The following is a 12,281-nucleotide window of genomic DNA, read 5'->3' as shown; positions in this document are numbered from 1 at the left end:
CCTGCCTTCTTGCCCACAGGCCTGCCCTGTCCCAGCCGCTGGGGTCTCACCCACCCATCAGCCTAGAAACAGACGCATGTTGGCACCCTCCCAGGCCTCTGTGAGAGCCTCTCCATAGCCTCGCTGTTGAGCCCGTGGCAGTGAAGGTCCCAGGCGCTGGAGCACATGGCATGGGCTCGGTCCTGGCACTGCCCGCCCTGCAGGCCTGGGCTGCTCACAGCTGAGCCTGACCTTGAATTCCCCATCTTTCAAACGAGGATGGGGCTTCCTGCTCCCTAGGTCCTTGCGAGGACTCACTCCGTGCACTGGTGCCAGCAGTGAGTCGGAACCTGTCTTTCTGGCCTGATCCTCCCCCAGGAGCACAGGGTGGTCCTCCTCTGAATCCTGAGGGGGTCCCTGGCATGCCCTTGCTCCCTGGAACCCCAGTCATTCCGGGTGCAGCTGCTGGTGCGACCCCTTCTGCGGTCAGGGGTCTGTGTGAGGGCTCAGCTGCCTCTGAACAGGACGGGCGCTGGAAGACAGTGGCTGGGAGAGCAGGTGCACCCTGGACGGCCTCCAGGAGAGAAAGGGAGAGATGTATGCGTCTCAGTGGGGGATGGCGGGAGACCCTAAGGTGTTCAAGACCCTCGGGTCTGGGCCCTGTGGAAATGCTCCCTGTGGTGCCCCCAGCCCTGCCCACTCAGCAGTCGCCTGAGAACGGCCTGAGCGTGTGGCCCAGGAGGCGGGGTGTGGGGAGGCCGTGGAGCCGTGGGTACTGTGCAGCAGGTGGGGCTGTGACCGGAGGTGGCAGAGCTGGCAGCCAGCCTGGCCTTCAGGGGAGAGGGTGGCAGGGCCAGGGTCTCTGAACTCTGGAAGGTTCTGTGTTCCTCGTCCTGAAACCCGGCCTCCTGTGTCACTCAGACAGTGGCTCTCAGTCACTTTGGTCTCTGCTCCCTCTGCCCCATGATTTTTTAAGTTGTTCTAGCTCAGAAGCCATTGCATGGATGGTGTGACTACCCCCAGCCAGGGCACGAATGCAGCCAGAGTACGAATGCAGCCAGGGCATGAATGCACACAGATCCAGGCCCCGTGCAGAGCCCACCAGGTGTGGGGTGGATGCCGAGGCCCACCTGGCTGAAACTGCACTCAGGCCATTTTTCTGATACCAGGAAACGTTCATAAAAATGCTGGTGAGCAGGCAAGTGCCCTCCTTGATGACAGACCCTCTTGGTGCCCCTGGCTCAGACAATGTGACCTTGAGAACAACCCCCACGTCGGCGTCACCTGGGAGCCTCACCTCGAGACCTCTGCATCGTGGTTCTGAAATCACTTGAGTGGGCCGTGGCCACCATGGGGCAGAGAGATAGGAAATACCTGCCAGAAGATCAAATTGCAGTCCGTGTGATTCAAAGATCTCACTGGGCTGTGCAGGCAGTTCTAGAGTGGGCAGCACTTCATTCCATGAACTAGAATAAGAGCTCCAGTGAAACACAGCAGCTGTGCGGACAGGGCTGAAGAAAGCAGAAACCCAGCAAACGCGGTTCGGTGGCCTCAGCCACTGTCCTTTGTAAGCTTGGGGGGTCAGCGGGAGAATTGACTGACGGGCCACGTTAGGCGGCTCTGTGTCGTAAGGATTAGTTTCACGTTAGGTGATTGCCGGACTTACATCGAGCTTGAAGCAGCAGAAGATCTCTGCATACACGTGTGGCCCAGGCCAAGAGCTGTCACGTGATTAAGTTTGTGCTTAAATGAGTTTTTAGTATGTGTATCTTTTTTTCTTTTCTTTTCTTTTTTTCTTTTTTTTTTTTTGAGACGGAGTCTCACTCTGTTGCCCAGGCTGGAGTGCAGTGGTACAATCTCAGCTCACAGCAACATCTACCTACCAGGTTCAACTGATTCTCCAGCCTCAGCCCCCTGAGTACCTGGGACTACAGGCACCTGCCACCATGCCCAGCTAATTTTTGTATCTTTAGTAGGGAGGGGGTTTCACGACGGTGACCAGGCTGGTCTCGAACTCCTGACCTTGGTGATTTGCCCACCTTGGCCTCCCAAAGTGTTGGGATTACAGGTGTGAGCCACTGTGCCCAGCCAAGTATGTATATCTTTTTGACAGTGTGAAGAATTTATTTAGACTTGACTGTTTTAAAGCACCGTAATGAATGTATAATTAAGTTATGGTAAAGTCTTAACCCTTTGCTACAGGGGAACGGTAATGCTGTGAGTGGCCGTGTCTCAGCCCCTGGACTTAAGCAGTCACCCTCGTAGGAGTCCCACCTCTGCGGGCAGCTCAGAACCTCCACGTTTTTATATTTAATTTAAAATGATTAAATTCACTGCCGTAACTCATGGAATTAGGTCTTTTTAAAATCTAAGCAAACTCTCTTCGAGACAGAAAGGGTTGGGTAGTTCTTCATCTGTTTGAAGTGGTGCTTTCTGGATGGGCCGCATTCTAAGAATGTATCAAAAATGGAAATTCTGGCCACCGTTTTGATTGCCCTTTTATGTATTAAACAAGTTGAGAACAAGAACAACAAAAAGAGGGACCTCCGTGACCATGCCGAGGAAGACAGAGCCTGGCCTGGTTGGAAGATTGGCCTCTCCTCTGTCTCCTGTTTTCTCCAAGGTCCGATAACAACCCTTGGTGAGCGTGGGGACTTCATTTTGATTTTCAGTCTGGTCTGTTGGGGTCTAGGCAGGAGCTTGGTCCTAAACAACACACCCACGTGTGCTGAGGACACGCTCCAGGGGATTCTCGCGTCCGCCTGCATCAGAGAACCCAGGGCTTGCGGGCGAGGCAGCGTGGAGAGCACGGCTCTGGAGACGACCCCCAGGGCTTGGGGGTGAGGCAGCGTGGAGAGGTCAGCTCTGGAGACGACCCCCAGGGCTTGCGGGCGAGGCAGTGTGGAGAGCACGGCTCTGGAGACGACCCCCAGGGATTGCCTGCGAGACAGCGTGGAGAGCACGGCTCTGGAGACGACCTCCAGGGCTTGCGGGCGAGGCAGTGTGGAGAGCACGGCTCTGGAGACGACCCCCAGAGGAGATTGACCAAGTGCGGGGCGTGCGTGTCCTCCCTACCCGAGGCATAAACCGTCTCGCTCCAAAGGGCATCCGGAGGGCTCTGCAGGGTGGCTGTGCGCTGACTCCTGCACCCCACGTGGACGCCCCTTTTGTCCCAATGGCAGGCGCTGGCCCCGGGGTGTCCTGGTTCTCCTCCCTGACCCACATGGTGTCAGGAGCTTGTCTGGAGGGGACAGGGATGCTGGCCCCCTGGGGTGTCCTTGTCTGAAGCCTGTGGTTCAGGCATTCTCCTCACTGAATTTAGATTTTGTTCAGATTTTGCGGCCTGCCTTTCTTACTGCCCTGCTTTGCGGCCCTGCCCTTCCTGGCTTTGGAGAGCCTCATGGATGGGCTTGGGGAAGGCCTGTGGCCGGACGATCTGGTGACGTAATCCCATCTGACGCTCAGCCTTGGACTTTGAAAAGGCACGACTGTCCCGTCTGATGGACAGGATGCAGAAGCCTTTGGGAATGGGCTTATTGCCAGAATAAATAACAGGAGACAACTGGCAAAAGATGGACTGGGCCCCACGGCCCCAGGCTGCTATGTGGACAGCCTTGTCCTCTCCTCTGCCCACGGTCACCAGTGAGCAGCAGGGATGGGCTTTCCTCCCTCACCTGGGCCTCTTCCTGCTGCCAGGAGCTGCCTTGCTGCCTCCGCCTGTGACAGTCCACCCCCCACACCTCACCGTGAGAGGGTTCCAGGGCCCCACCCAGCTCCACCTGTGACGGTGTACCCCACCCCCCACCCCCACCATGAGAGGATTTCCGGGGCCCCACCTGGCTCCCATCCCCGTCTCCTGTGTTCTCTCTGCTGCTTGCGAGGTCACCTGGGCTGGAAAGGGTTGCTGCTCAGACGTCTTGGCTGCCCTCCCACCCCCACCCCCCACCCCCCACTCCCAGTTTTCAGGATGAAATTGCCGTCAAATAAAGCAAGTTCTTGAGTCAGCTTGCAAGAGGAAGGAAGTTTGCTTCAGTCGTCTCGTTTTGTTGGAACAAAGAGATCTAAAGATAGACACGTGGCTCCCCTCCCTGGACTGTCTTTGCCCGGACCCTGTTTCTGTGAGGAAAACTCGGTGGGGGGGTTCACCTGTGTATCAGGTGAGCCAAGGGCACCTCTGCCCTTCCCACCCTTGGGAAATCTCACCACGTCGGCCCCGTAGTGGCCAGAAGAGATCGGCCCTCCCAGGTGGGGCTACTGTGGTCGGTGCTGGGAACGGGCAGGGGCAAGCCTGGCCACCCCCTCGTCGGTCCCACCTGCTGCCTCTGCCCACATGGCAGGGGAGTGGACGGGGCAGCCTCTGCCCAGCCTCAGACGTGAGGCCCTAACTCTCCCCTCTCAGACCCGCCGTGGGATCATCATGGGGTCATCACTGGGGACTTGGTTGGGGTGGGGCTGGGGAGGGAGCTGGGCCTTGGGTGGCGAAGACGGGTTAGGGGCCCACCACCTCCCAGACATCCAACAGCACGGAGCCCCACGGAGGCCACGCTCGCCTGCCTGTGTCTCCTCCGGGGACCTGTCTCCTGAACCAAGTGGCCACCATTGTTCCGTGCACTTCTTAGTCTTGTGGCTGCAAAATTAAGTAGATTGGAACTTTTATAGAAATTATGATCATAAGGGGCAGATTTTCCCATCATTCTTGAGTGGGTTCAAAAAACCAGGAAGAATGAAAACTTACACACGTAAATGGAAGAACGCCCAGCGCTCTGAATATCCCAGGGCCCCACCTGCAGAAGGCTCCATGAAGAATGGGAGGTTAACACTCCGCTGTGGGCCGGAGAGCGTCACAGGCCTTTTCAGGTTCACAGAATGGCCGGTGACCACTTCAGGTGTCGTGATGTGTTAGAGTTTATTTGTACGAGCTTAGCTGTGTGCAGTTTCTGATTACGCACATGGGGAACCCTGCTTTTCAAACCCAGAATGAGGTCTAAGGACAATATTTAGAGTTAGTTCTGGCCCAAAGAGTCCAGAGGCACTGGGGGCTGCCAGCAGGTGGACACTGCAGTGCGGACGGTGGACAGGTGGTGTGGATGGTGGACAGGCGGTGTGGACGGTGGACAGGTGGTGTGGACGGTGGACAGGCGGTGTGGACGGTGGGCACTGCAGTGCGGATGGTGGACAGGCAGTGTGGACAGTGGACACTGCGATGCGGATGGTGGACAGGCAGTGTGGACGGTGGACACCGCGATGTGGATGGTGGACAGGCGGTGTGGACAGTGGACACAGCAATGTGGATGGTGGACAGGCAGTGTGGACGGTGGACACTGCGATGTGGATAGTGGACACCACAATGCGGATGGTGGACAGGCGGTGTGGACGGTGGACACTGCAGTGCAGATGGTGGACAGTGTGGACGGTGGACACTGCGATGCAGACGATGGACAGGCGGTGTGGACGGTGGATAGGCAATGTGGATGGTGGACAGGCAATGTGGACAGTGGACACTGCAATGCGGAAGGTGGACAGGTGGTGTGGACGGTGAACAGGTGGTGTGGACAGTGGACACTGCAGTGTGGATGGTGCACAGGTGTTGCTTTGCCCCCCACGGGCCTGTGACGCCAGAAAGTAGGAACCCGCCTGTGAGGGGTTGGGGCCTTGGCGTTGGATTCCACAGGATGCTCTGGGAAGGCACTTCCTCCCTTCCTCTGCTGTGTTAGCAGGGGCAGCTGCTGGGCCAGGCGCTGTGGTGAGGGTGGGGAACCCCAGGCATAGTCCCTGCAGCCTTGAGTGGGGGTTTGCAGGCCCCCATGGAGGGTGCAGGCTGCCATGAGGGCCCCTGCCTGGTGGGGAGGTGGAGAAAGGCCTCTCTGAGGTGGCATCTTGATAGGAAATTGAGTGGGGTCAGACTGGCCAGAAGAGGAGCGGCTGAGCAAGGGCCCCAGGCCCGGACCTCACCCTTCCAAGGACCTGAGTGTGTGGCAGCCCCTGGAGGGGTGGATGAGGAGCCTACAGTGGACAGCCTGTCCCAGAGGCAGCTTCACACCCACATGCACCACTCTCTCAGAACGTGGAGGGACGGCGGGCGGTGTCTGTCTGTCTCTAACACACGGGAAAGACATTTGCTGTCAGCAGGGCCCCAGAGCAGGCACCGGTAAGGTCCAGAGCCAGGTCAGGAATGCCTGAGCTCGTAGGGAACAGGCCAGGCCAAACACGCCGCCTCTCAGAGCTGCCAGGACAGAGTTTGGGAGTCATGGTGGAAGTGTCCACATCGACGCCTGACTCTTCGCGTTCGGTGCCTGACTCTTGCGGTCGATGCCTGACCCTCGCGGTCGACGCCTGACTCTCGCGGTCGATGCCTCTGAAAGTCGAGGTGCGGCGAGGGAGCCACAGACATGGGCCAGTGCCTCCCCGTTTGTGGCCCCAGTGAGCCTGGGCCGCCAGCATCCCGCAGCCATCACCAACCTTGGTACCCCCCTGTCCAAGCCATCCCCCCCGTGATGAACCTGCCAGCTCACAGTATCCAGAATCTTTTTTTGTAGCCCCCAGAATTTCTAAAATTCCAGGGAGGCCCTTGCCCTGTGACCCTTTCCGTGTCAGCGATGTGCTTCTCCTGGGGTTAGCAGGTGTTGGATTTGAGGACGGTGCCTCCTGACTTCCTCTCTGAGGCTATGGTCGCTCCTGGCAAGAGAGAAAAACTTACTGTAAAATTTGAACGTCCAACTGCGCAGTCTAGGCTGCCGTCGGCTGTACCAGACGCACATTCCAGAGAGGTGTGCGCCAGTGGAAGTCACCCTGCCAGGAGCATAAAACAGTATTTCATGCTTTACTGCTTGACTGTTTCTTTCTCCCACAAAAGAAGCCATTGCTGACACATGGTTGCATACTGGGAACGGGTCTGTGCCCTGAACTCTCCCTGCAAAGCTCCGCAGAAGGGCCTTGACATCTGCTTGGCTCTGGCAGGCCCCGTGACACCGTGGTCCCGCCACTTCCTCACCAGCACCAGGGTTGTCTCCGGCTCCGAGGCAAAGCAGTCCCATAGCCAGCAGGGCCGCAGCCAACACGGCCCAGGAGGGGCCCCTGTGTGTTCCACTGCGTCCCGTGTTTACACTTGTTTGTCTGCAAGACTGGAAGAGCAGGATTTAAGTCTGATGCCAGGTAGATGTTATCTTGTGGCCTCCGCTGGGAATTTCCAGGTACAAACACTTCTGTCCCATATCTTCAGGCTGTTAGTGGCCTGGGTCCTCAGGTGTGGAAGAATTGAACGTTTAAGCCATTCTCAGGTCATCATCGTGAGTCCTGTGTCTTTCAGAGAGAAATTGTGTGGATGTTCAAGATTGCAAATGTGGCTATATGATGAGCATGCTGGCCAGAAATCGTGTCTGCTCTGTGGTCAGTGGTCAGTGTCCCCGAGGCATAGTAGCTCGGCAGCCGCTCTGTGGCACAGAACACCAGCCTGTCAGTCCGCACAGCTTTCCCTGGAGGGTCTTGCTGGCCTCGTGCTCCCAGCCGGTGCTGGCTCCATGCTCCCGGCTGATGCTGACCCTGTGCTTCCAGCTGGTGCTGGCCCCGTGCTCCCCCTGTGTTTGTGGCTGGTGCTGGCCCCATGCTCTTGACTGGTGCTGACCCTGTGCTCCCAGCTGATGCTGGCCTAGTGCTCCCGGCTGGTGCTGACCCCGTGCTCCCCCTGTGTTCACGGCTGGTGCTGGCCCTGTGCTCTTGACTGGTGCTGACCTCGTGCTCCCAGCTGATGCTGGCCTAGTGGTCCCGGCTGGTGCTGACCCCGTGCTCCCCGTGCTCACAGTCAGTGCTGGCCCTGTGCTGCTGGCTGTTGCTGGCATAGTGCCCCTGGCTGGTGCTGGCCCCATGCCCCTGGCTGGTGCTGGCTCCGTGCTCCCCCATGCTCCTGGCCGGTGCTGGCCCCATGCTCCGCCGTGCTCCCAGCTGATGCTGGCCTAGTGCTCCCAGCTGGTGCAGGCCCCATGCTCCCGGCTGGTGTTGGCTACGTGCTCCCGGCTGGTGCTGACCCTGTGCTCCCGGCTGATGCTGGCCTAGTGCTCCCAGCTCGTGCTGGCCCTGTGCTCCTGGCTGGTACTGACCCCATGCTCCTAGCTGATGTTGGCCTAGTGCTCCCCCCATGCTCCCGGCTGGTGCTGGCCTGGTGGCCGCAGGTGCTTCAGTGCGTCCAGACCTATCTGGAACCTGCTGGGTGGGGGGATGGGTACGGGAGTTGACCCTGCTCTTGCCATCCTGCCTCATTTGTGTCCAGCTAATGGCAAGGCCAGGGATGTGGCACAGACCCCCCCAGGGTCCCGTGTGTGCAGAGGCAGTGGCCCATTCCGTGCTCAGGTTTTCCTCATGGGCCATAAGTTACTGCACCTGCAACAGGCCGGCAGGGGTCACCTGAACATCTTCCCCGACGTGGGTGGGACTCAGACCAAAGTGTATTTATCCCAGGACCAGGACCAAGCGCTTTCCTACTGCTCCCCTGCCTCCCCTCTGCCCAGGTCTCTCTCTTTGTCCCTCCCTCTCTCTGTCTGTCAGTCCCTCTCTCTGAACCTCTTATACCACACTTTCAAAATCGATGGTGAATCATTCAACACACAGCTTTTGTGCACTAAGAAACAAAGGCCTCCACGTACTGGAAACTGAAAAGCCTTTTTCCAGCCACGTGACCCGCTCCCGTAGGTGCCTGTGGATGTGCCGCTCCGCCTGGGATCGTGTGGGCGCTCTCAGGGTGAGGCAGCGTCCTGGGGCTGACGCGTGCTGTCTGCTCTTTCCGTGCAGATGAAATCATGCACCAGGACATCGTCCCGCTCTGTGCTGCCGACATCCAGGACCAGCTGAAGAAGCGCTTTGCTTACCTGTCCGGTGAGTTCCAGAAGCCGGGACGGGGTGGAGAGGGAGGGGTCCGGGGCCGGGTGTGGGCTGAGCAGTCGCCACGGCCTGGTCATTCACTGCCTTGGGTCTGACCTGTGACCTGGCGGCTCTCCCCATCTCTGTGAAGTGGGCAGCTCCATGCCAGTTGGCACACGGCCACTGGGAGGAGGTGGGCAGAGGAGGGTCAGGGGGACGTGGCCTGGGCACCCCTGACGGCGGCCTCCAGGGACAGATGGAGTGGGGCGTGGGTGGCCGAGCCCATGGGCCTCAGTGACCCGCAGTTCCTGCTGCATCTGGGCACCTCCCAGGCCACGCCTCTGTCCACTGTGGCCTCCAGCCCTGCATCTGGCACACCTGTGGAGGTGGTGCCTGCAGACTTGGGGACATAGTGAGGCTCTCAGCCCCCCGTGTGGGTGCAGCAAGGGCACCTGCAGTGACCCGAGCTGTGCAGACACCGTTCTTATGTGAACAAATCTGCCCAACAGGACCCATCAGAAAAAATACATGCAAATGTGTGCCCTCCCTGGGACATAAGGGTGCCCTGATGCCGAGGGCGCAATGCTCTCAGGAGCTCAGCCTCTGCCCCTCTGCATTCTCATTAGCAGCCCAGCCCCCAATCCATGGCTGGCATGGTGGGGCCTCCATCCCGCACGGCCACCTCCAGAGCCAGCCCACACCCCAGGCCGGGCCTTGGGGTCTGAGGGAGGCTGACTGCCAGGGGCCGAGGTGTAGCTGGCGAGTTTTACGAGACCAAAATCGAAGAGACAGCAACATGTTGGCCAGAGGAGGAGAGCTGTCCAGGGACTCGGTCCTGCTTTCCATGGCGGAGAGGCCCAGGAGGAGGAAGGATAGAAAGCAAGGGGTCTCTGGAGAACTGAAAACTCCCAGGGGACAAGGGCTCCAATCCCCCTGCATCGGGGACCAGGTGTGGTGATGACTCAGGAGAGGTGCCGTGGTTTCTGCCGGTTCCTCCTGCGTCCCCAGCCTCTCCCCGCCCCTTTCACGACTCCCAAGAGGCTCACAGCTTTGCCACCAGGAGGGCCCCGACCTGGGCCTCCAGCCTTGACCTTCCTCCAGTTGCCAGGCAGTGCCCCCACCCCAGTGGTGCCTGGGAGGGCAGAGTCCTGGGACGGCCCCAGCCACCCACCTTTTTTAGTTGTTCCTCAGACGCCGGCCCAGGAGCTCTGTGAGGGGATTTTGCAGATGAATTTAAGGCCCCAAATCAGAAACTTTAAGATCTTCCTTGGTGGGCCTGACCCAGTCGGCTAAGCCCTTAAAAGAGATGGGGCTCTTCCTGGCATGAGAGATTCCAAGTGCAGGGAGGATTTGACACAAGGGGCTTCTCTGTGTGGCCCTGAAGGAAGCAGAGGCCGCCTGAGCAGGAGAAGAGCCACCCCACAGGCAGCCGCCAGGACCCCGGGGCCTCAACACTGCAGCTGGGAGCAGAGCTCTGCCAAGCCCCTGGGGGAGCTGGAGAGCCTGGGCTCGGAGAGGGTCACAGCCCGGCAACCCCTCCACGTGGGCCCAGAGACCCTGAGCAGACACCCACAAGCTGATAAGTGCCTGAGTGTCAGTGATCTTGGGAACCACACCAAAGCCTCCGTGGGCTCCTCTCTCTCCTGGAATATAAGCCAGAGTCCCCTGTGGCACCACTGCCCCCACCTCGTCTCCTGCCCACGCCCTGGAGGCAGGCTGCCTCCCCATCGCCCTGCCTCCCACCAACCTCGGGGCCTTTGCACGGGCGGCGCTCTCCATGCAGTGAATTTTTTCCGTGGGCTTGTGGCTGGCCTGTCCCCTCAGGTCCTTGCTCAGAGGCACGCCCTTGGCCATGCCCTGTCCCTCCTCACCTGCTCTTTGCTCCGCCCCACCTCGTTATATGACCTCACATCCTCCTGTGTGCGGTGTGGGTCCCTCCTGAGGGCTGGGCTTGCTCACAGCTGCCTCCCAGCTCCTAGAGGTGCACCCAGCCTCAGAGCCACGTACTGAGGGCTCAGCCATGGGCCCGTCTGGGGTGGGACCCCGAGCACGCCATGCTGTTCTCGGGATCCAGGTCGTAGCAGCAGTACTGTGTCTGAGACAGATCGGTGTCGGCTGGAGCTTCTCCTGCAGATGTGTGGATTTGGATGAAGTCCGTGGTAGCCTCGTGTCTGAGACGGATCAGTGTCAGCTGGAGCTTCTGCAGACGTGCGCGAATTTGGATGAAGTCTGTGGCAGCCTCGGGTCTGTAGGTCTCCAATCACCCCGTCCCCTCCTCACCGTATCCTGCACAGCTGCGTCCTGAGGCTGCGCCTGCACTCCGGGTTCCTGCCATGCCAAGCCCCCTTCTGTGTCCTCATGACAAAGGCCATGCACTGGGGAACTGAAACATCCGGGATTCGTCTTTCAGGTTCCCTGGGGCGTGCCCCTTCCGGAGGCTCCTTCGGGGGCACAGGTGTTCCTTGGTGTCCCTTGGTGTCTTCATGCAGCCACCTCACCTGCACGTCGACGTCTCCTCTTCTGCCTCAAAGCCTCTCTACATTTCTCCCAGGACACCCGTCATGAGATTCAGGGCCCACCGTATAATCCATTATGGTCTCATCTTGAAAACTTTGTTACCTCTGCTGCAAGGACTTTTCCAAATGAAGTCACGTTCACAGGCTCCTGGGACAGGGAGTGGACATGCCTTTCAGGGGCCGCCTTGGACTCGGTAAATCTGACTCAGAGGTTTGCTGTCTTGACAGCTGCCCCCAAGCGGGGCTCCCCTCCTGCCCCAGCATCACCCACAGGACTCGTTCTCCCTGTCTCACTCCACCCGAAGGAAACACAGACTCCCCCACCAGCCACTCCTGCACACGGACCACCGTGGTGCTGGGGCCCAGCGGGGTGAGACCCTTCATTGTGGCTGGAGCCCACAGGTTGATGCCCCAGCCTGTTCTGTGGACTTTGGTTGAATTCGCTGGTCTCTGGATGCCTAGAATGGCTTCCATGAAGTGCCAGAGCAAAAAACTAAAGATGTCAGGAAGGAACGGCTCCAAATTTTCCTTTTCAAGAGGAGACTCTGCATTTCTTTCCACTTTCCCTGCTGATTTCCCCTCCCTGCAGACGTCCGCGCCAGCCCTGCGCTGTGTGCCCTGGAGCCAGGACTGCCCCGTGACCTGTGTGGTCCCCTCTCTTCCACCTCCATTATCTGTGGATGCACAGGTGCCACGCAGAGCCCTACAGCTCTGTCCAGGTCCTGAACCCAAGTGAGGCAGGTTTTGAAAGGCGGCCAAGTGAGGGATGCCTACACCTCGGGGGCTCCACACCCCCGTACGTTGCTGCCCAAAGTCAGGACGAGCTGCGGAAATTACACCTGGACTCTCTGTCTGTCACCCACAGACAGCAGCTCCCGGTTCAGCCTGCGTCCCTCGTCATCCACGCCCTCTACTCGCAGTGATGTCTGCCCCAAA

At 59.1% G+C, this 12,281-nt stretch overlaps 1 protein-coding gene across 18 annotated transcripts in view; it reads left to right on the top strand.

Moving 5' to 3' along the window:
• Positions 1 to 12,281, top strand: part of LOC105485266 (MCF.2 cell line derived transforming sequence like) — a 203,300-nt gene that overhangs the window by 117,529 nt on the left and 73,490 nt on the right. For all 18 annotated transcript variants that reach the window (XM_071080989.1, XM_011747518.3, XM_011747517.3 and 15 more), the window contains one exon: positions 8,761 to 8,844. In XM_071080989.1, the coding sequence (XP_070937090.1) occupies positions 8,761 to 8,844 (84 nt within the window). The remainder of the gene's footprint in view (positions 1 to 8,760; positions 8,845 to 12,281) is intronic.

The sequence above is a fragment of the Macaca nemestrina genome, chromosome 16 (genome assembly GCF_043159975.1).
Source record: "Macaca nemestrina isolate mMacNem1 chromosome 16, mMacNem.hap1, whole genome shotgun sequence".
NCBI classification, from domain to species: domain Eukaryota; kingdom Metazoa; phylum Chordata; class Mammalia; order Primates; family Cercopithecidae; genus Macaca; species Macaca nemestrina.
This window is presented reverse-complemented; position numbering and strand designations above follow the sequence as displayed.